Here is a 23,909-nt window from a genome sequence, read left to right as displayed (position 1 = left end):
GATGGTAATGCTATTGAACATCAAGGGGAGGTGGGTGGATTCTCTCTTGTTTGAGATGGTCATTGCCTGGCACTTGTTGGCGCAAATGTTACTTGTCACTTATCAGCCCAAGCCTGGATGTGGTCTTGCTGCATCTGGACATGGACTGTTTCAGTATCTGAGGAGTTGCGAATGGTGCTGAACATTGTGCAATCATCAGTGAACATCCCCACTTCTGACCTTATGATTGAAGGAAGATCATTGATGGTTGGGCCTAGGACACTAACCTGAGGAACTCCTGCAGTGATGTCCTGGGACTGCGATGATTGACCTCCAACAACCACAACCATCTTCCTTTGTGCTAGCTGTGACTCCGACCAGTGGAGAGATTTCCCCATGATTCCCATTGACTCCAGTTTTGCTGGGGCGCCTTGATGCCATACTCGGTCAAATGCTGCCTTGAAGTCAAGGGCAGTCACTCTCACCTCATCTCTGGGGTTCAGCCCTTTTGTCCATGTTTGGACCAAGGCCGTAATGGGGTCAGGACCTGACTGGTCCTGGCGGAACCCAAACTGAGTGTCAGTGAGCAGGTTATTGCTGAGCAAGTGACGCTTGATAGCACTGTCAACAACCCCTTCCATCACTTTGCTGATGATCGAGTGTAGATTGATAGGGCGGTAATTGGCCGGATTGGATTTGTCCTGCTTTTTGTGTACAGGACATACCAGGGCAATTTTCCACATTGCCAGGTAGGTGCTGGTTGTAGCTGTATTGGAACAGCTTGGCTAGGGCCACAGCTGGTTCTGGAACACAAGTCTTCAGTGATATTGCCAGAATATTGTCAGGGTTCATAGCCTTTGCAGTATCCAGTGCCTTCAGCCATTTCTTGATATCACATAGAGTGAACTGGATTGCCAGAAGACTGGCATCTGTGATGCTGGGGACCTCAGGAGGAGGCCGAAATGGATTAGCCACTTGGCACTTCTGGCTGAAGATTGTTGCAAATGCTTCAGCCTTATCTTTCGCACTGATGTTCTGGGCTCCCCCATCATTGAGGATGGGGATAATTGTGGAGCCACCTCCTCCTAATAGTTGTTTAATTGTCCACCACGATTCACGACTGGATGTGGCAATTTTAGGTGAACAGTAGAAATTCAATCTTTAACATTTTTAAAATCAGATTTAAATCCTTGGACCACATCCCCCAACAATTCTCAGGGGTGGGGTAGACTGGGGGAGGGTGGTGAGACAGGGGCAATCAGCCTAGGGAGGCAACCTACTCCCAGGCTTTGGCCTATTAAGGCAATTGACTTCCAGACTTTGGCAACCTCCTTCTAGGCCTCAGTCTTTCAGGTAACCTACTTCCATGCCTCAGATCTGCTGAAAGGTGCACTTGAATGGATGGTGGTGAGGAAGAGAATATGGATGACTGTCTCTTTGAATCTTTGTTACCCCCTTAAGGGAGTTTTATCTTGCTTCTACTAATTCAGCTGGATTTTGCAGTCAGCGGCAAAGCAATGGCGCTAGTCCCTGACCTCGAAGAAAGCTGCCCACAAAAATACTAACGATCTCTGTGGTGCGGACTTCCCCTTTCCTGACGTTAGTTTGAATCTGGCGCCAAGTCAGGGGAACTCCAGGTGTCCCAACAGTGATGTCATCAAGCCAGCTAAGTAGCCAATTACATTGAAGTATCCTCACAGACAGAGCGTAAAAAAGCCACTGAATCCCTTCACTTTTCATTTTAAATTTTACAGATAGCAAAATGAATGACTGGAACATTCAGGTGGGATTTAGGTAGAAGCTAAAGTATCACAAACTAACTTAAAAAATCAATATTTTAAAAATATATGGCATTTGTTATCATAATGGAAAAATTGGATATTCAACATATATAAAATTATTCTTTCAGGCCCAGTGAGGCAGTAATTATGAACTTTGTGTGCCATTAAAAATCAGTTACATCTTATTTAACAAGGTGAAACTTTTTCAAGGGTTTTTTACAGCAAGACTAAGAGTGTAAGAGTGAAAGTTCTCATCAGTTCAGTGATTTCTAACTGATTGCAGCCTCGGGGGACCTCAACAGTGCACCGTTTGAAGAAGCATATAATCTCTGACAGCGACTTCTGGATTTCTGCATTTAACTGCGTATGTGCAGACTCCAGAAGTTATTGTCAGTAATGAAGGTGAGCGCTGACAGTTTCAGCATCATTACTACCACAAAATCTGGGCCAATAAGTGCAAATCTGCATCCACCCCCCCCCCCCCCCCCCACCTTTCTATTTGTAGCCTATGTCTTCAGATGAACTTTAATTCTTCACTTCAGATACAAACAGATCTCATCGCATATATAACATCGACATAGTAACAAACTGGTATCTCTGTCGCTCTGCAGGTGATGTGTGGCTCTAAAAACCTCATAGTTAAACATTGTTTCAGTACATCTGAATTGGATACCAAGAAAAGACCTGAGACAGTGAGTATTGACTTTTCTGTTGCTCGTTCTGTTTAATTCATGATTATCTGCAAATACGTTCCTGTGTTTATACCTCACACAGGCCAGCTCACCAATGGTTTAACAGATTATTTCTAATCATTTTGTTTTACACCAATTTTCTGCCCCTCCTCTGCTGAAGATGTTATGTCAGTTCCCCATGTGAGAGCCAAGACAGTAAATGTGGGCATATAATATGACCTTGTGTGAGGGCTGGGACGGAACTGCCAATCAACGACCGCACAAAAGGTGTTCCCAGCAGTGATCAGAATGAAAACGAGAAAGGCTTGCATTCACATAGCGCCTTTCACAACCTCAAGATGTTCCAAAGCACTTTAAAGCTTATGAATTCCTTTTGAAGTGTAGTCACTGTTGTAATGGAGGAAGCACAGCAGCCAGTTTCTGCACAGCAAGCTCCCACAAACATCAATGAGATAATGAGCAGATAATCCGTTTTAGTGATGTTGGGTGAGGGATAAATATTGGCCAGAACGCCAAGGAGAATGTCCCTACTCTTCTTCAAATAGTGTTATGGGATATTTATGTCAACCAGAGATCAGGCAGGGCCTCGGTTTAACATCTCATCTTTCAGGACTGCGTTGCAGCATCAGCCTGGATTGTGTGCATGGGGCTTGAAGCCACACCCTCTGACTCAGAGGTGAGAGCACTACCAAATGAGCCACAAAATCCTGGATGAATCTTCTCTGTAACCCAGGAGGCCCGAGACTAATTCTTGTGCCTCTACTACTACCCGGTCTGAGATCAGTTACTTTAGCATAAGCAGGCCTTCCCTGGACTGTGTGGCTCATTACATTCTGCTTCTAGTGACCCACCCAGAGAATTGTAGTTAATTTTGACTTCTTGCAAAATAATACAGAGCTATTGCCAACAATCATTATGACTGGAATTGATATTCAGATTAAGGCCTGCCATGGCTTGTTGCAGCATAATTACATTAAATTAGATAATGCTCATCATTACAACTCTAGAAGGTGCTACAATTGTACTCTCAATGCATTTGTATCAGATCAAGCCTTGGGCTCTGATGTGCTGCTCATCCTTACAACTGTTTCTCCTGGAATAGGTGGCGACACAGTTCAAGTACAGCTTGATGGGTCTGATTGACATCCTGATGTCAAAGGTGCCTTCGTACGTCAGGTGTATCAAGCCAAACGATGCCAAGCAGCCAGGTAAGCCTCAAACTTTGGACCAAGATGTTGAATATTATTGAATGTTGCATCGAGACTGTATTGCACCTGACCTGGAAATGCTCGATGTTACCAGGGGCTGGTAAAAATTGTCAAGCATTGCATTTCCCAGTGCTAATATCCTTCACCATCATCAGTACATGACAGCATGAGATTTTAATAAGATACAGGGATAGTGAATCACTAAACCAAACTGCAATTCAATTATAAAGGATTACATTTGTTTTGTAAGTACAGGCGTTTAATACTGATAAACTGAATTTATTCTCCTGCTGTCACTTTCCTCCATCTTTCTCTCTCCCTTTGCAGGCAGGTTTGATGACATGCTAGTCAGACATCAGGTGAAGTATTTGGGCCTCATGGAACACCTGCGTGTGAGACGAGCCGGTTTTGCTTACCGCAGAAAGTTTGATGCATTCTTAAAAAGGTAACCAAATATGTCATATGGACAAGCTTGTTGAATTTGGCCCTTTAAGGACTAAGAAGCTTTTTCTTCCAATAGCAGGCCACTTGGATGGCATAAACATGGACAATTTCTCCCTCCGATGTCCCCCCTATTGTGACAGTGCCTATTCTTGCTGGGATTGCCACCCTCCAGTACTTCACCCAATGGACTATTCTTCCTCTAAACAATAGGTGTCAGCAGGATGTCCAACCTTGGGGTGCCAGCCCAGCTGGTCCTGATCTTGTCCTCACCCAGTATTCATGTACACATCTTCTTCTTTGGCCTCCTTGTCTCGAGAGACAATGGGGAAGCGCCTGGAGGTGGTCAGTGGTTTGTGGAGCAGCGCCTGGAGTGGCTATAAAGGCCAATTCTAGAGTGACAGACTCTTCCACAGGCGCTGCAGATAAAATTGGTTGTCAGGGCTGTGACACAGTTGGCTCTCTGCTTGCATTCTGTCTTTTTTCCTGCCAACTGCTAAGTCTCTTCGACTCGCCACTCTTTAGCCCCGCCTTTATGGCTGTCCACCAGCTCTGGCGATCACTGGCAACTGACTCCCATGACTTGTGGTCAATGTCGCAGGACTTCATGTCACATTTGCAGACGTCTTTAAAGCGGAGACATGGACGGCCGGTGGGTCTGATACCAGTGACGAGCTCGCTGTACAATGTGTCCTTGGGGATCCTGCCATCTTCCATGCGGCTCACATAGCCAAGCCACATACACACACACTTTCCAGCCTATCACAGCAGGAATGGGAACCCTTGCTAATGTCACTTCATTTTTTTTAACCCAAGGGCTCTAAGAAGACCAAAATGAGTAACCCCCAGTTTCTACCCTGGCTGAAATAGATAACACTGATAGGCCCAAAAATCAAACTGGGAATAACTCAGCACAGACCAGAACCTTGTTCTGGATGAATCAGCCACAAAGTGTTCAATTAACACAGGCATCGGAGAAGCTATGCCAAGAAGTGTCTTCCTTCAGGATTGGATTGGTCCAATACAACACAGAGGAATGGAATATGGGTATGTGCCCACAGATCTCCACAGGATGGGCTCCTGGTTTTAATAATGCCACTGTGGGCTGTTGCTAGATATTAGCTATAAGGGGGATTTTAGGACCAATACTCCCTTTACAGCTACAAGCTGCTAGAGTTTTAATAGACCCCTTTCAATTCCCGACTGGACTGTGGTGTAACCCCATCTCCTAATAGTATTCCCTTGGCTTTCTCTTACAGAAGAATCAAAAAGGGAGATGAAATAGTGCTGGATGCTACATCTGGCAACATCCCACAGCTGGGTGGCCCATCAACCCATACCCATAGTTACCTGGAGTAGAACATCTGTTGAAGGCACCAGGTGAAAGGGGAGTGGGACACAAGTGGCTCATAGATACTATTGTGTTACTGTAAGGAAAGTTTCAGGTAGTGATAAGTCAACTGATAATTCCTCATTCTTACTCTGTTTCCCCAAGGGTTCAAATTTGTAATTACACCAGCCAAGTGCTGAGGAGGGATAGGGTGAATGCAAATGGAGAGATAGAAAAATTTTGGACACCCCTCCTTAACACACTGTACAGACAATGAAGAGTTGTATATTCACACTTCAGTGTTCTTTTCCTGTAGGTATAAGTTATTGTGCCCTGACACCTGGCCAAACTGGCATGGACCTGCTTCAGAAGGGGTTGAACGATTGGTGAAATATATTGGCTACAAACAAGAGGAATACAAAATGGGAAGGTATGTAAAGAAAATGTTACCATACAAATGTAAAAAATAAAATCAAATTCTTTTTTGGACACGAAGGGTATCGGGGGATATGATATACGACTGAAGATCAGCCATGATCTTATTGCATGCAGAGCAGGCTCGAGGGACCATATCGCTTACTCCTGCTCCTATTTCTTATGTTTTTAAATGTACAATAAATCCCTGAATATACATTGGATTCACGAGAATAGATTCTCCTCCATATCACTGGACCTTTGGGTAGTACCGAAGCAGTCTGTGTCCATTTGCAAAAAGACCTGGACAACATTCAGGCTTGGGCTGATAAGTGGCAAGTTACATTCACGTCACACAAGTGCCAGGCAATGATCATCTCCAACAAGAGAGAATCCAGTCATCTCCCTTTGACATTCAATGGCATTACAATCACTGAATTTCCCCACTATCAACATCCTGGAGGTCACCATTGACCAGAAACAAAACTAGACCAGCCAACTGTGGCTACCAGAGCAGGTCAGAGGCTGGGAATTCTGCAGTGAGTAATTCACCTCCTGACTCCCCAAAGCCTGTCCACCATCTACAAGGCACAAGTCAGGAGTGTGATGGAATACTCTCCACTTGCCTGGATGGGTGCAGCTCCAACAACTCTCAAGAAGCTCAACACCATCCAGGCCAAAGCAGCCCGCTTGATTGTCACCTCATCCACCACCTTCAACATTCACTCCCTCCACCACCGACACACAGTGGCAGCAGTGTGTACCATCTACAAGATGCACTGCAGCAACTCACCAAGGTTCCTTCAACAGCATCTTCCAAACCCATGAACTCTACCACTTGGAAGGGCAAGGACAGCAGATACATGGGAACACCACCACCTTCAAGTTCCCTTCCAAGCCACACATCATCCTGACTTGGAACTACATCGCCATTCCTTCACTATCGTTAGGTCAAAATCCTGGAACTCCCTTCCTTACAGCATTGTGGGTGTACCTACCTCACATGGACTGCAGCAGTTCAAGAAGGCAGCTCATCACCACCTTCTCAAGGGCAATTAGGGATAGGCAATAAATGCTGGCCTGCCCAGTGATGCTCACATCCTGTAAAAGAATGAAAGAAAAGACAGGGATGAACAATGAGATTGGAACCTTTTACGAGGATTCCACCCATCTCACCAACTGTGTGATTTTTCTGTGTCGTTCCTGTTGGACATCAGAAATGTTGGACCAAATACAGATGGATGTATTTAGACTCGACTATTCCGATGTTTTCCTAGCCGGCCTCTCATCTTCCACTCTTAAGCTCATCCAAAGCTCTGCTGTCCATATCCTATTTTACTAAACCATCACCCCAGCGCTCGCTGGCCTACATTGGCTTCTGGTCCAACAAGACCTGGAACATCGGCAGCAGGCAGTAACTTCATTACCCTGTTCAAGAGGACATTGAAGGCCTCTGCTCCATTCCAATTCCTCAGCTCAGGAAACCTGGGCCTCAGAGTGGACCTATCAGGCAGGTGGGCATTTAAAAAATTCACAGGGCTTTAGCTAAATGAGAATTGCCAACTTGATCTAAACGCTAATTTAAAAGTTGCTGTCGTCATTTTTTATTGTCCAGTTAGCTGTTCGTCTGTCACACGTGGAAAACTTGATCAAGAGTCGGCAAGCTAAGCTGCTCAGCAATCCACACGGAATTCTCTAAGGGTATCACCTTTAAGCCACCTCAACCCAAATACCTCCTCCCAAGGAGCTTAGCCACTATCATTGATCATTGAACAACTGACAAGTGGATTTGAGTTTCTGTCAGGCAGGCAGCAGGTCTCCAGAGCTCCTCATGAGCAACACGATGACCATCACAACTCATAACTTGAATTGTATGCATAGAATTACAGAGAATATACTGCACAGGTTCAGGTCATTCAGCCCGACTGGTCCATGCTCCACACGAGCCTCCTCCCACCCATCTTCATCTGACCCTATCAGCCTAACCTTCTATCCCTTTCTCTCTTGTGTTTAGCCAGCTTTCCCTTAAATGCACCTACGCTGTTCACCTCAACTCCTCTTCGTGGTAACGAGTTCCAGATTCTAACCACTCTTTGGGTAAAAGAGTTTCTGCTGAACTCTCTATGGATTTATTAATGACTGTCTTATATTTATGGTCTTTAGTTTTCATCTTGCCCCCATGTGGAAACATCTCTATGTCTACCTTATCAAATCCTTTCATACACTTAAAGACCTCTATCAGGTCACCCCTCTGGCTTCTCTTTGCTGGGGAAAAGAACCTCAGTCTCTCATATACCAATCTATCTTGAATTAAAATACCAAAAGAGCAAAACTGAGGTCAATGGGAATCAGGGGGAAAACCCTCCACTGGCTGGAGTCATACCTAGCGCAAAGGAAGATGGTTGTGGTTGTTGGACGTCAATCATCTGAGCTCCAGGACATCACTGCAGGAGTTCCTCAGGGTAGTGTCCTAGGCCCAACCATCTTCAGCTGCTTCATCAATGACCTACCTTCATTCATAAGGTCAGAAGTGGGGATGTTCGCTGATGATTGCACAATGTTCAGCACCATTCGTGACTCCTCAGATACTGAAGCAGTCTGTGTAGAAATGCAGCAAGACCTGGACAATATCCAGGCTTGGGCTGATAAGTGGCAAGTAACAATCACACCACACAAGTGCCAGGCAATGACCATCTCCAACAAGAGAGAATCTAACCATCTCCCCTTGACATTCAATGGCATTACCATCGCTGAATCCCCCACTTTCAACATCCTAGGGGCTACCATTGACCAGAAACTGAACTGGGGTAGCCATATAAATACCATGGCAACAACAGCAGGTCAGAGGCTAGGAATCCTAAGGCGAGTAGCTCACCTCCTGACTCCCCAAAGCCTGTCCACAATCTACAAGGCACAAGTCAGGAGTGCGATGGAATACTCTCCACTTGCCTGAATGGGTGCAGCTCCAACAACACTCAAGAAGCTCGACACCATCCAGGACAAAGCAGCCGCTTGATTGGCACCCCATCTACAAACATTCACTCCCTCCACCACCGATGCACAGTGGCAGCAGTGTGTACCATCTACAAGATGCACTGCAGCAATGCATCAAGGCTCCTTGGACAGCACCTTCCAAACCCGCGACCTCTACCAACTAGAAGGACAACGGCAGCAAATGCATGGGAACACCACCACCTGCAAGTTCCCCTCCAAGTCACACACCATCCCGACTTGGAACTATATCACCGTTCCTTCACTCTCACTGGGTCGAAATCCTGGAACTCCCTTCCTAACAGCACTGTGGATGTACCTACCCCACATGGACTGCAGCGGTTCAAGAAAGCAGCTCACCACCACCTTCTCAAGGGCAATTAGGGATGGGCAATGAATGCTGGCCTGGCCAGCGACGCCCACATCCCATGAATGAATAATAAAATAAAACTAACAAAACAATCTCTCAGTTTTACGTGTGTTTCTTGTGCTATCGAACTCTAACTGATGCCCTTCCTATTATTTGGGAAGCAACCTTCTATCAGTATGAGAAAGTTGAGGAGTTTTGATAAAGAGGCTACAGATTTATTCTTTTGCTTTTCAGAACAAAGATATTTATCCGTTTTCCAAAGACGTTGTTCGCCATCGAAGATGCGTATCAAGCCAGCAAGAATGCCTTAGGTGAGATGGCAGACCTTTTCTCTCTGACATTCGATCTTACTTTAAAAGTATAAGGGACAATTTTAACCATGCCAACCCAGCAGGAATGATGCGGGCGAGGGGAGAAGATGATGGTGGGGATTCATGCCTCATTCTCGACATGCTCCTGGAACCACCATTTTTACTTGCTTGACTTCCGGCACAAGAAGGCCATCTGTCCTAGAGCAGCGGGGGCCTCTTCTAAATGGTAGTGCCACATCTTGATGATGTCATTGGGACATGCACGCCATTTTAACTGTGGACCTAAAGACTGCCTGACCTCTATCCCACCTGGTTCCAAGCCACAGGAGACCCAACTAAGTGGATTTTCAGACATTTTTAATGGGCAGAAGTAGCAAGAGCATTATTACAAAACGGATGATCCCATGTACATTTTAACAGCTGTATTAATGTGTCCTCCCGCTTTTAAAAATTTGTGTATTTGGATCCCTCTCTGCTCTTCTACTCCTTTCAAAGTTTTACCATTTAGTGTGCACCCACTCTCATCATTCTTCGTCCCAAAATGTGTCAATTGGGGCGGCACGGTGGCGCAGTGGTTAGCACCGCAGCCTCACAGCTCCAGCGACCCGGGTTCAATCCTGGGTACTGCCTGTGTGGAGTTTGCAAGTTCTCCCTGTGTCTGCGTGGGTTTCCTCCGGGTGCTCCGGTTTCCTCCCACATGCCAAAAGACTTGCAGGTTGATAGGTAAATTGGCCATTATAAATTGCCCCTAGTATAGGTAGGTGGTAGGGAAAATATAGGGACAGGTGGGGATGTGGCAGGGATATGGAATTAGTGTAGGATTAGTATAAATGGGTGGTTGATGGTCGGCACGGACTTGGTGGGCCGAAGGGCCTGTTTCAGTGCTGTATCTCTAAACTAAACTAAACTAAACTAATTAGCAGTTCATCTTTTACTCTTTAAAATACTTTAACCCAGGGACATCTCAATGGTGCTGAGAAATAGTATCGAGAGTTACCTCAGAAATGTTCAGTGCTATGGAGCAAAGATGAGCACTGAGTAAGGAATAAACAGAGGCTGCATTGTCTCTGCAATGAAGGAGGGGAAACAGAGAGAAGGAGAGAGAGTCACACCTACATTCTCCCTGGCATGCACCAGCTGTCATCTGTTCAAGGCATCGGCAGCAGATGACGCTCAAATGCCAGGTAAGTTTGAGAAGGAAAGGGATAAAATTACAGGGAACGTGAGCAAACCCATGTAAAACAACCCCAATAAAAAAGAAAGTTTAAAAACTAAGATTAATTTCTTCCGTTCCCTCCAAACAACACAGACTCATGTTGGGGTGTTGACAGTCTTCCAATATTTCACTGAAGGAGCCATTTTCATAAGCGAGCCACAACAGCAAGTGTCCATCGCCTGGCTCCGTCACTGCCTCAGCTGTTCTGCTGCTGAAACCATCATCCATGCCTTTGTTATTTCTAGACTTGACTATTCTAACGCACTCCTGGCTGACCTCCCACATTCTACCCTCCGCAAACTTGAGGTCATCCAAAACTCTGCTGCCGATGTCTTAACGCACCAAATCCTGTTCACCTATTTTCCCTGTGCTCGCCAACCTACATTGGCTCCCAGTTAAGCAGCACCTTGCATGTGCGACTTTCCTTGTGTATAAACGACACCTCCAATTTAAAATTCACCTCCTAGTCTTCCTATCCCTCCATAGCCTCGCCCTTCCCTATGTCTGTAATCTTCTCTAGACCTACAACTCTCCAAGACCTCTGCGCTCCTCCAATTCGGGCCTCGTGCATATTCTTGGGGCTGGATGTTCAAATGCTGGCGGGATCGGGACCGGGTGCAGACATGATTTAAAAAGTATGGTCCCAGGGGGCGTCTCTGGATCCCAACGCCTATGGGACAGACTTCAGGGGCAGTGAACCCACTCATCTCCAATTAATGGCCCTAGAGGAGTTTGATAAGGGGCTGGAGAGTTCGGGACTGCCATTTTCAGTTTGGATTCCGGTGAACCTGAACAGCTGAGTGCACCTGACATTGCACCAGATCATGGGCATTGCCTCATATTTGGATCTTCCAACAATGTCTTTTTCCTTCATGCTGCTGACTCTCCGAGTAGCTGCATGCTCTCTTTGGCAAGGCAGTGGTAGGCCCCATCATGGCTGCTCGCATTCTACAGGCAGATCCCGCCTCCTGGAGGCGCTCAGTGTCACTAATTAGGCGCCCAGCTCGCCTCCTGCCAATTAGGACATTAACATACCAAAACAGAGGCATGGGGTCAGGACCTGGAAATCATCCATGCGTCAGGTTCCCGATCCCATTTTGAAAATCCAGTTCCTGATTTCCATCATTTCACCATTGGCGGCTGCGTCTTACGCTGCCTAGGCCCTAAGCTCTGAAATTCCCCCCCTCAACCCTTTCGGCCTCTCTCTCCTCCTTTAAGACCCTCCTTAAAGACCTGTCTTTAACCAAGCTTTTGGTCACCTGTCCTAATATCTCCTTATGTGGCTCAATGTCAAGTTTTGTCTGTTCCTATGAAGTACCTTGGAATGTCTTATTGTGTTAAAGGCGCTACATAAATGCAAGTTGATGTTGTAAGGCTCTATTCCAAATCAGGCAGTGTATTTACTCACTCAGCTGTTGGAAACAAAATGAAGGTAAAAAAATATATACTTTCCTCTGCTCCATGGAAGAGAAATTATTTGGATTATTAACCGCTGACTGTTCAGCTAATCACACTGTTCCTGAATGTTGTCAAGTTACAAAATGGTTCTCATCTTTTTCCAGTTGCAAAGCTCCAGGCCAAATATAAGGGCAAAATCCAAAAGGGGGAGTTTCAGAAACAGAAAAAGGCAGGTAAGAGGAAAAGGAGCAGCACGTCCAAGCTGTTTCGCTCATCTTTTTTCTTTCATAACCTAACAGACGATTTTAACCTCACCCACTTGTTGGCAAATTGACACGATCGGGTACAACATTGGATTTAAATTCTGTCTGATATTGCTCACCATTGAAGTCAACAAATAGTGATAATGGGCAGGGTGTGAAAGCAGCATTACACCCAATTCTGAGGCTTTCCCGATGGGCAGGCTATGTTAAAATTACCCCCGAGATTTCTAAACCAGTCAGCATCTTTTCTAGCTGCTCACGTGCACGCCAACCATTCTTGTGTGACTCAGGGAGTGATCTAGGGTCCTTGCCCATGTCTTCTACTTACACTTGGGAAACCAAGGGGCATGCGGGATGGGGCAAGTTGCAGAGGTGCAGTTTGGTGCAAAGTGGAGAGTGTTCCATTCCCCAGTACTGACATTCATGGTGCTAATGAGCACATATGATGGGGATTCAATGAGTGCAATAAAAAAACAAAATGATCAGGTTCTGGACATGGAGAGGGGTGTAGGAAGGAAGTAAAAATGGCCTCAGTAGGTTCTACATTTGGGCCTACGCAAGAGGGTAAGTGGGATAGGCCAAGTGGATTTTCACCCTTTTACATTTGACTATACACAAAAGGGGTAAAAAAAAAAGGGTTGTTAACCATACAGGATCGCCCTCTGGGACTTAAAGATTAATTCCCCTTAACACTGCTGCAAGTAAAGCCAAGAGAAACATCATAGGAAGAATCAAAAATTGTGTTTTTAAAAAATTTTCTTTGAAGACTTTTGTTTCTTAGTTATAAAAATATCAGGGCATAAGGAAAAGCAGCTGTTTGACTGACAGTTTAGAATCATCCACTCAGGTCGACTCGCTTTCTGATTGGCCTGGGAAGGCAGTGCACTGCTAGTATTGGTGTGTTGGGCGACCAATGGCGGGAGTGGGGGGCGGGGCGGGGTGGTTGGAGACAGGAGATCATATGGTGACACATCCAGGAATATGTCCACACAGAGTTGGCAACCCTAGATAAACAGCTAACTTTTATGATTGGTCCCCCAGTAAAGAGATACTGATCTGCACATGTTATTCGTTGCAGCGATCAAGATCGAGACCTGCTGGAGAGGAATTCAGGCAAGGCATGATGCAGGAAAGCGAGCCTGGGCTGTAAAAGTAATCAAAAAGTACGTGGCCTCAAAATTCATTCACTTCTTTTTAATGAAAGCGGGTTTCTTGTTCGATCACTGCAATTCACTGAATTTCACCTCATTGTGAACAGGCAGTAAGTGGAGGTTTATTGCTTCTGCACAGAGAAGGAGGGAGAAAAAAAAATCAAAGAACATGTCATCTTCAGATGTTCCCTAACACCTCAAAGCTGCCACTTCAGAGCAACATTGACACAGTCCTGGGTGTCATCAGTAATTAATGGCTGAGGGAGAGCTGAAAGGACTAAAACAGGAAAATAATTAAAGGATAAACATCCCAAATAATTTTTTTATGTCATACTTTTAATTGCCAGATATTTGCTGGTAGGATCACAAAATTAGACATTCTACCACCAATCATGGAGATTAAAATGCATTTTCCCTTTAAACGATACTGCCCCTTTAAGGAGCTGCTCTTCCAAATTCTTGCATTTTCTTTCTCTTCAGATTTATAAAAGGCTTCATGCTCAGAAATCAGCCAGCTTGTCCAGAAAATAAAGATTTCTTGGCCTTCGCTCGATCAAATTACCTGATGAAGCTCAGGAACAATCTGCCGCAGAATGTTCTGGATAAAAAAACATGGCTCAAACCTCCTGCCTTTCTGGAAAAGGTAGGGAGCGACTGATACAGAAGTTTTACAGTAAATATTTTCCCTCATTTTATGGTGATGTAAGTATTACTGGGTCGGTTAATTTAGCAGCGGTATGTGCAATTCAATTATAAAAGGACCAGCAACAATAGTTTGGTGAGGTTTAAAAAAAACATACGACTGTTCTTCTCCACAGCAATGCTGTGTCTCAATAACTGAAATTACTGACTTGTGCTGAGCTACATAGTGAGCTGAGTGGAAGGATACGGGTTTGAGTCCCTTACAGTTCTGAGTTCTACAGCTGCCAACTCTCCTTGGACATATTCCTGGAGGTTTCATCACGTGACCTCCCACCTCCAACTGCCCCACCCAGTTAAACAGCCTCTTATCCCATCACTAATATTTTCACAGCTAGTAAACCACCGTGTTCAAAGAAAATGAACAAAATACACATTTGTTTTAAAATGCCCCTTAAGACTTTTCTCGCAGGAGTGACCTGGAAATGAATCTTTTTAATTCCTGGAGACTCCAAGTCAACCCTGGAGGATTGGCAACCAGTGTTACCTCAAACCCAAAATTTCCCGTGCGGGCCATGCACAAGTCAGCCCCTTTAAATTACAGCGTGTGCAAGGCCACACACAAAAATGTAAAGGGGCCACGCCATTAAAGCAATTGCCTGCGCACTCGACAAAATAGTTAGAGGGAATGTTGTTGGCTACCATACTGAGTTCCCTATCTCAGCATTTCTACTGTGAGCAAGGAGATAAAATTGGAGGGAGAGTTGTTAATAGGCCACTGAGATTTGTCCTCTAGTGGCTGGTTGAAGAATCATAGAATCATAGAAAGTTTAAGGCACAGAAAGAGGCCACTTGGCCCATCATGTCTGTGCCGGCCGAAAAACAATCTGCCTATTCTAATCCCACCTTCCAGTATTTGGTCCATAGTCCTGCAGATTACGGCGCTTGAGGTGCATATCCAGACTCCTTTTGAATGAGTTGAGGGTTTCTGCCTCAACTACCCTTTCAGGCAGTGGGTTCCAGACCCCCACCACCCTCTGGGTGAAAAAGTTTTTCCTCAACTCCCCTCTAATTTTTTTACCAATCACTTTAAATCTATGCGCCCTCATTACTGACCCCTCTGATAAGGTGAATAGACCCTTCACATCCACTCTATCCAGGCCCCTCAGAATTTTATACATTTCAATCAGATCTCCCCTCAGCCTTCTATGCTCCAAGGGGAACAACCCCAGCCTATCCAATCTTTCCTCATAGCTGCATTTTTCCAGTCCTGACAACATCCTCATTAATCTCCTCTGTAACCTCTCTAGTGCAATTACATCCTTTCTGTAATGAGGTGACCAGAACTGCACTCAGTACTCAAGTTATGGCCTAACCAATGAGTTATACAGTTCCAGCATAACCTCCCTGCGCTTATATTCTATACCTCAGCTAACAAAGGAAAGGATTCCATATGCCTTCTTAACGACCTTATCGACTTGTCCTGCTACCTTCAGGGATCTGTGGACATTCACTCCAGGTCCCTCACTTCCTCTACACTTCTCAGTATTTTCCCATTAATCGTGTATTCCTTTGCCTTGTTTGACCTCCCCAAATGCATCATCTCACACTTCTCCAGGTTGAATTCCATTAGCCACTTTTCTGACCATCTGAGCTGACCAGCAATATCTTCCTGCAGCCTACAGCTATCCTCCTCGCTATTTACCACACGGCCAATCTTTGTGCCGTCCGCAAACTTCATGCCCCTTACATTTATGTCCAAATCGTTAATATACACCCAAAAAGCAGGGGACCCAGTACTGAGCCCTGCAGAACGCCACTGGAAACAGCCTTCCAGTTGCTAAAACGCCCGTCAACAATTACCCTTTGTTTCCTGCCACTGAGCCAATTTTATATCCACTTTGCTGCATTTCCCTGGATCCCATGGGATTTTATTTTTTTTAAGCAGTCTGCCATGTGGTGCCTTATCAAAAGCCTTGCTAAAATCCACTTCACTAGGGATGCCTGGGAGGTGGTGGTAGCCTGGTGAGACTTAACAGAGAGACAGTAAAAGTGAAAAATAACCGGACAATGCTGCCGTCAACAAAAGGAAGATAATGTTTGCTGAACGTTCTGTTCTGACAGACTTCAGAGCTGCTGAGGAAACTGCACACACGGACTTTGGTTTGGAAATACTGCAAGGGAATCTCTGCACAACGCAAGCTGCAGGTAATCGCTCCTCTCAGACTCTTATTTCTGTACATTCAACAGGTAGAATCATAGAATCTTGCAGCGCCATTCGGCCCATTGTACCTGTGCTGGCTGTTTGAAAGAGCTATCCAGTTAGTCCATACCCATGCTCTTTGACCATCGCCCTGCAATTGTTATATATCCAGTTCCTTTTTGAAAGGTAAACTGTTCATAATTGTTATGGTCAAGTGAGGAGAGATTGAAGGGCTTCCCTCTTTTCCCTCTCCTTGTTTGACCACAACAGGTTTAATTCTTTCTTAAAGTGGATGTACTGGCCAATTCAGTAGGTGTTTGATTACTTACTTGCTATGATCATAACAAGAACCAATTGGACAAGTTTCCTTGACTTAACAAAGAAAGAGGTTAACTTTATTGTATCTAAACCAAACTAATAAAATAATAAACTTTCACTCTCACACACACACTAAAGGTTTGCACACACAAATAGGTTACAGAGTGGGGAAAGGTAGATTGGTTGATTTAGAGTCCATAAAAAAGATACAGTCTGTGGACTTGGGTGATTCGGCTGGCTTCCAGCTGAATTCAGTGGTCCTGAAGTTTTTAGTTTGAAGAGGTAGATGACTGATTTGGTGAGTCTCTTGGAGATAGCGATGTGGATGATTTCCTTCAACGGGGTTTCTGATTGTAGCCAGAGTATGCAAAGGTGGTCAGTCAACAAGCAGGATTTGAAAGCTTTCAAACTGGAATGGAGCGAGAGAGAGAGAGAGAGGGGGACCCCCCACATTAGGGTCTGCTCATGTCAGAGTCCAGTTGCTTCTCCTCTGTTGCAGAGAAAACATCAGCTTAAAACCACAGATGGGGAGGGGCTTGTCACATGACAGTCACTCAGTCATTCAAACATAGCAGTTAGCAGTGTCTCTCTCTTGCTAAAAGAACAAGAACAGACAGTTCCTTTAAACTTCCTGGGTCTTGGCTCTTGCTGGGATATTAGCAGACATTTTGTATAGGATACAGTGTTGCAAATTAGGTGATCATCTTAAGCTGAAAGGATGACTTTGCTGGCAGCTTGTCTTTTATAAATGTCTTTTTAAAAAATATATAAATTCAGATCTCCAGGCAGTGGATTAAAGAAAATTATCATTCAACAAAACACGTTGGTGTAACACAATAAAGCAGCAGCCTGGCAGTTAGCCACACATCAGTAGCCCTCATCGCTGCTCAATAATCATGACATATCAACAACCTGGTTGTACATAGTTTAAGCTTAATCGAGTCTATTCTGTGTTGACTTTGGGTTTGTTGGTGTCTGTTGGATTATTGACGGCTTCTGAAATTTACATGAAGCACAAAAGACTGAACGCCTGCTGTCTGTAACAGTCAGAAGCTGTCAGTTCGATTGCCATGTGATTACCCTAATTGACATTTAAATCCAATCCGCCATTTTTAATTGTCAAATGTGAACCATGATTTCCCCCTCATTTTGTTGTCTCCTGTCCCAGGAGGATGACTGTCCTCTGATAGCTCACCCGAAGCAGGCAGTTTCAGGCATGAATACAGACAATGAGACGACAGGCTATTTGACCATGTGGGCAGCATCATAGCCAAACTCGATGATGGCCACACCCAAGAGGCTCATGTTGCTCGCAACTGCTTCAAAATGCAGGCGAAGGCAGGATTGGGCGCGGCTGTGATGCTTTCCGCAGTCGGACAGATCGCTGGAACTCGCTGTGCAGCTCACAGGAATGGCTGTGGGGGTGAAGTACAGGAGGGTACCCATGGAACCATAGTCCATGAGTCACCGCCTTCATGAAAGAACAAAGAGAAAATCAGGGTGGAAAACTATCTTTAAAAACCCTCTTTTTCTAATTTAACATGCATTTTGTACAGATGCAACAAAAGGTTGTGGCCAGTGCACTATTTAAAGGAAAGAAGGATGGATATATGCAGAGTGTGACCAAACCCTTTAGTGACAGCAGACTTCGTAAGTACACACTGACCTTCCTCTGGGCACAAAGAAACAGCAACAAATTCGGAGGGTCCTTTACTACAGCACAGATCCTTTTCAATGTGGCATGTTCTCCATCCTCAGGTGAACAGGATATCAACCCGAAGGCTCTTCAGCTGATCCGTCATGAACGACTCAGGGTAAGGTTCCAAATTCAATCTAGTAAGACCTTGACTAATAGGCAGAAAATTTAAAAAAGCAGTGACTCTCTGTTGGTTATCAGCTGGGTATATATTGATCCAAAACTGACCATTTTGGTCATGTAGGGACTGGGGGTAAGGGGTAAATGATAGATGTTGGAGACATGCACATTAATTTTAACCTAACGCACTGGGCAGGAAACCCACGGGATCAGGTGGAATACCAATATTACACTCTGCTCAATATCGCTCTCCGTTGCCTTCAGTGGGGAGTGCAGTCAGTTGGATTGTAAAACCAGCATTGCTCCCAATCCCGTCAGTTTCCCAATGGGTGATGTTGGTTAAAATTGTCTGCATGGTTTCTGCTTGAGTGCGACTTTTTTCGTAATACATTTCCTCTGTCTTTAGCTGGACTTTATAACAGCTAAAATTGTATTTTGGACTGCCATAAGTGCCAATATGATGAATTTACCATTTCCCAATCGGCTGACTGCACTGCTCTTGGTATAAAACAACAGCAAGGTGTCCTGCAAGGACATTTTACTTTGGGGGCAGTGCCTTTGTGGTCAGTCAGTGAAAAGACATGTGCTGCTGTGTATCCTGTCCTGCCAGGGTTCAGAGGTCATACCACTTGAATTGCCAGATTTCAGCAGTGCCCAATGTGGATTTAGACAGAGGATGGGCACTACCCTTCAGGGAGGGAAATTCCTCACAGCTGGGGCTTGGTTTTCAGTCCCCGCCAGGGCTGGGAATCGAGGCAGAGTATAACACGTGGCTGGTCTCCATACTAGTTCCCAGTCTCCATCCTGTCTCCAGGACATTTTCGAGGAAGCCCATGCAGGTGAGTAGCCGCTTAAACCAATTAAAGGCCTATTAAGGCTTGTTAATGGAAGCCAACTGGGACTTTCCAGGAAGCGAAGGGGGCCAGTTTAGTTGTCTGGAGGCGGCCTCCTGGCGGCAGATCGAAGGCTTAGAGGCCCTCCCTGCCTGCCTGGGTGCAACAGCAGCTGTAGGCCACCCTGTAGCACCCTACTTCACTTACCTGCCATTGCATCCTGCTGTTGTTTTCAAGCTGAAAGGCCTCTGATTGGCTCTCCAGCTGAGAGCCCCGCCCCCATTCTTAATTGGATGGCAAGCCAGCCCTCTGGTCCTTAATTGGCTGCTGTGGGGAAAATCACAATGAGTGACTGTTTCCCACACAGTGTGGGCTTCTCACCCCCATTTCAGCCTGACGACGGGGTTCAGAAGCTGCAGGGAAAATCCTGCCCCTGATTTCAGAGCACCCTGCTGGAGACCTAACAGCAGGTACCTGCCATTCAAACTGGGATGGCACATCATACCTCAAATTTAAACATGGGATTAAATCAATGTCACGGTCTAATTAGGTATTCAGGACACGCTTAACACATTGTATTTCTCTTTCTTTTTAAGTTCCCCTCTTCTCTCCGGAAAGTACTGCTAATATACTGGAAAGCAGTTCACCACCCAGCACCCACACCTGTGGTCTAGCCAGTAAGATCAATATCAGAAGCTGAGAGTTTTCCAAGCCTGATTGAAGCTAATTGTTGCACTCCAACTGAGTTCAGTTAACACAACATAGGCCAGGGATAAAACCAAGGACCTACTGAGCTCGGTTTCACATTGGGCAGGTCATTTACCAATTGTTCCGGGGTGGGGGGTTCCCCAGATTGATCTTCTTGGCTGTTTAGGAAAGTATCGCCGAGCTTGCACTGTTTCCAGATTACTGGTGCTCCGACATCTTTACATGCAGGCAAAGACGGCGAAATGCAGACAGTAACGGCCAAGGAGTTACAGGAAAGGTGCTATAGTCACAGCCTCATTACAATTGCGTGTGTTTGATGACATCTGTGCTCGTTTGTTTTCAGTACGGTGTTCCTGTAATTAAATACAACCGAAACGGGTTCAAACCAAGGAAACGGCAGCTGCTGTTGATGCAGACAAAAGCCTACATAGTTGAAGAGGACAAAATCAAACAGAAAATTGAATATGCGACTCTCAAAGGTAATAGGCTGCAGTCAATGCAGTCGTCAGAGCTCTGATGGTTACATAGTAAGTATGGACCCCGCCTCTGGACTGGCTCAGTTGCACCAGGTGCCAGCTCACAGTCAGGCTGAAGCCAGGTTTGGCCAAATAGGGAAAATATCATTTAAAAAGTATTGTTGGGAAGCAGAGAGGTGGGATTTGGCTTAACACCTCTTAAAAGAACCGGGTGGCAGAATGGGTTTCAAAAGAAAGTCCTTTCGCCTCTGGGACTGGGGTTGTATTTGACGGTTAACCAAATCAATACATTGATACTGACTGCGGATGTGTTTTTGGTTGTGGTTTTACCTTTATTACAGATGTTTTACAGAGGGCACCAATAGGAGGAGGGCAGTAATTCATACTGTTTCCAATTGGTTTACTCTGTCCACGTGGCACTAGCACCATTGTACCCACTACCACCAACAAGGGACGTACAGCATTGCTGGTCAGAGGCCATGTAAACCCATTGCAAAAATAGTAAGGCAGACATACCCTCCTTCCCCACTCCACCCAGTGATAAATCTAGGCCTTGCTTATTAAAACAAGGGGGTTACATGTCTCACCGTGCCTAGGTATTTCGTGTGAATTGAACAACAGAGCTGGCCTCACACTACTGACAACTTGCATTTCTCTGTCTCCTTTAGGTGTGTCTGTCAGCAACCTGAGTGATGGGGTCTTCGTCATCCATGTTCCCTGTGAGAACAACAATCAGAAAGTAATGATTCAGCTCCTGTCTACCTTATTTTCTTCTCATGTATAGGGGGCCATCTTGACTTGACAGTGTAAAATGGGTGAAATTGGATAAGCAGCCTGTTACAAATCTTCTCCTGTTTTGCTTTCCATGGAATTCAATGGCAAGTAACTTTGAGCAGGGTGTATAATAGGTGGCAGATCTGATATACTGCCCCTTTCACACTATGGCCATTGTGCCCTCCCAGCCCCAAGTCAAAATGGCCCCTTATAGAGTTCTAGCTGTGTTACTTTGGGAATGAAAGCAGAATGAATGTCATATGAAAAGAAAAGAAAAAAAGCACCACGGAAACCAATCATAAAAGGAAATATGGTAATCCTGATAAATTTGCTGGACAATACGGACTCAATGCCTAGGGTCCTTTGGAGTTTTATTTTGTTATATTGTTGTTCATATTCCTAATGACCCAGGACCTCCTCAGGGATCCACATGGAAAATATAGGCCTCCATTGCCCCGGATTTACCCCTCCCCATCACCTCCCTCCCATGCGATCTTCCCAAAATCCTCTTTCCCACATCTCTCTGTATGCTGGTCAGTGGCCATGAACCACCCAGTTCCCATAAGGCCGGCAGTTGCTTCCTGATATTTCCAACCTGGAATGGGCAGAAACTACAACAGCCTAATGGTACTGAGGCCAGGCGGTTAAAATCCCCATGGCCTCACAGAGTTTGGAAAGTAACCGATTCCCGCGAATCCACTGGGGGTTAAAAATCAACCCCACCACTTTTACTCTAAATCTAACATGTTTCCTAATTGTATTAATACCAGCACTGACAGATGTTAGGGGAATGTCTCTAAAATACTCAAACTATTGTCGCATTACAGGTGATTTGGTCAAAGTTTCCAAGACATTAAGGGGAGCAGGTAGGATAGACAGGGAGAAAAACTATTTCTGCTGTTTGCAGGGTGGGGGCGTGGGGGCTGCGGGTCTGTGACTAGGGGGTAAAGTCTAAAAATCACAGCCAGACTTTTCAGGAGTGAAATTAGGAAACAGTTCTACGTCCAACGTGGTAGAGGTTTGGAACTCTCATCCACAAACTGCAATTGACGCTGGATCATTTGTTAATTTTAAATGAGAAATTGATAGATTTTTGTTAACCAAAGGCATTAAGGGGTATGGGGAAAAGGCGGGGATATGGAGTTCGGTCACAAATCAGCCATGATCTCACTGAATGGCGGAACAGACTGGAGGCAGTAAATAGTCTACTCCTCTTCCTGTGTTCCTGGGAGATAGTGTTTGTAAGTTTTCTTGCTAAATGTACCTGTCCTGTTTAGAGATCAGGGAGCTAAATGATTCCAGGTATCTCCCAGGGCCATTCTAAATCAGTTAATAAGATGACTAATCTGGTCTTTGGACATTAATTGCTATGATTGGTCAAGAGCTCCATCATGTGGAAAGTGAGCAAGATGGACTTTGGGTCTTTTTTTGTCGAACAATTCTTATGTGACTTAAACCAGCCTCCTTAGGGGAAGAGGCTGGTTTTTCAACCCCTTAGTGCAGAGATCAGGGAATTCAACCATGTAGTGAATCAGTCACAAACATGTTTCCACTCTCCACTGTTACCACTGTGATACATGTTACTTAAGATAAAGTTCCGTGCCACATGTAAAGATGGTAGTGATGGCTCGTCTACCAGGTATTGTACTGACTGTCTGTCTCATGTATGCAGGGTGATGTTATTCTGCAGTGTGACCAAGTGTTTGAGACAGTGACCAAGCTCTGTACAATGGCCAGCAAGCAAAACAGCTTCAAAATCGTGCAGGGCAGGTAGGTAAAAAAACCTGCACAGGATGACAGAGATGGAAATGTATTACATGCTTCAGTCCTTGGCTTTTATCCACCACAGAATGACACCAGGGCAAAAAGGGTTAAATTATAAGGATAGATTGCGTAGACTTGGCCTGTATTCCCCTGAGTATAGATGATTAAGGGGTTAATCTAATTGAAGTATTTAAGATGATTAAAGGAGCTGCTAAGGTAGATAGACAGAAACTATTTCCTCTGGTCGGGGAGTCCAGAAAAAGGGGGCATAACCTTAAAATTAGAGCTAGGCTGTTCAGGGGTGATGTGAGGAAACACTTCTTCACACAAAGGATCGTGGAAATCTGGAACCCTCTCCCTCAAAAAGCTGTACTAGCTGCGGATCCATTGAAAATTTCTAAACTGCGATTGATAGATTTTTGTTAAGCAATGGTATTAAGGGTTATGGGACCAAGGAGGGTGGATTGAGTTAAAATGCAGATCATCCATGATCTAATTGAATGGCAGAACAGGCTTGAGTGGCCTACTCTTGTTTCTATGTTCTCCCACCTGGCTCTTTGGCAAAATCAATCTGCTTTATTCCAATATTGTCACCTTCTTTCCTTCTGAAGGCATTGATTCAGATTAGGCTTGGCATTACAAACCCCGGCAGTCATTCTGAACTTATCTATGAGGTTAAAAGCAAAATACTGCGGATGCTGGAAATCTGAAACAAAAACAAGAAATGCTGGAATCACTCAGCAGGTCTGGCAGCATCTGTGGAAAGAGAAGCAGAGTTAACGTTTCGGGTCAGTGACCCTTCTTCGGAACTGTTGAGGTTGTTTTCGTTAGAG

The 23,909-nt window shown here is 45.0% G+C and overlaps 1 protein-coding gene across 4 annotated transcripts in view; it reads left to right on the top strand.

Annotated features, from left to right (window-relative positions):
• myo1ha (myosin IHa) overlaps positions 1-23,909 on the top strand; it is a 98,360-nt gene that overhangs the window by 64,083 nt on the left and 10,368 nt on the right. For 2 of the 4 annotated variants that reach the window (XM_068054732.1, XM_068054731.1), the window contains exons 17-30: positions 2,372-2,452; positions 3,555-3,660; positions 3,988-4,105; positions 5,748-5,861; positions 9,441-9,517; positions 12,296-12,364; positions 13,473-13,557; positions 14,026-14,188; positions 16,309-16,392; positions 18,262-18,355; positions 18,464-18,519; positions 20,406-20,541; positions 21,207-21,277; positions 22,985-23,082. In XM_068054732.1, coding sequence (XP_067910833.1) covers positions 2,372-2,452; positions 3,555-3,660; positions 3,988-4,105; positions 5,748-5,861; positions 9,441-9,517; positions 12,296-12,364; positions 13,473-13,557; positions 14,026-14,188; positions 16,309-16,392; positions 18,262-18,355; positions 18,464-18,519; positions 20,406-20,541; positions 21,207-21,277; positions 22,985-23,082 — 1,352 coding nt within the window. Of the gene's footprint in view, positions 1-2,371; positions 2,453-3,554; positions 3,661-3,987; positions 4,106-5,747; positions 5,862-9,440; positions 9,518-12,295; positions 12,365-13,472; positions 13,558-14,025; positions 14,189-16,308; positions 16,393-18,261; positions 18,356-18,463; positions 18,520-20,405; positions 20,542-21,206; positions 21,278-22,984; positions 23,087-23,909 lie in introns of all 4 variants that reach the window. The other 2 variants (XM_068054733.1, XR_010977223.1) reach the window with 2 other exon arrangements.

The sequence above is a fragment of the Heterodontus francisci genome, chromosome 23, assembly GCF_036365525.1.
Source record: "Heterodontus francisci isolate sHetFra1 chromosome 23, sHetFra1.hap1, whole genome shotgun sequence".
NCBI lineage: Eukaryota > Metazoa > Chordata > Chondrichthyes > Heterodontiformes > Heterodontidae > Heterodontus > Heterodontus francisci.
This window is presented reverse-complemented; position numbering and strand designations above follow the sequence as displayed.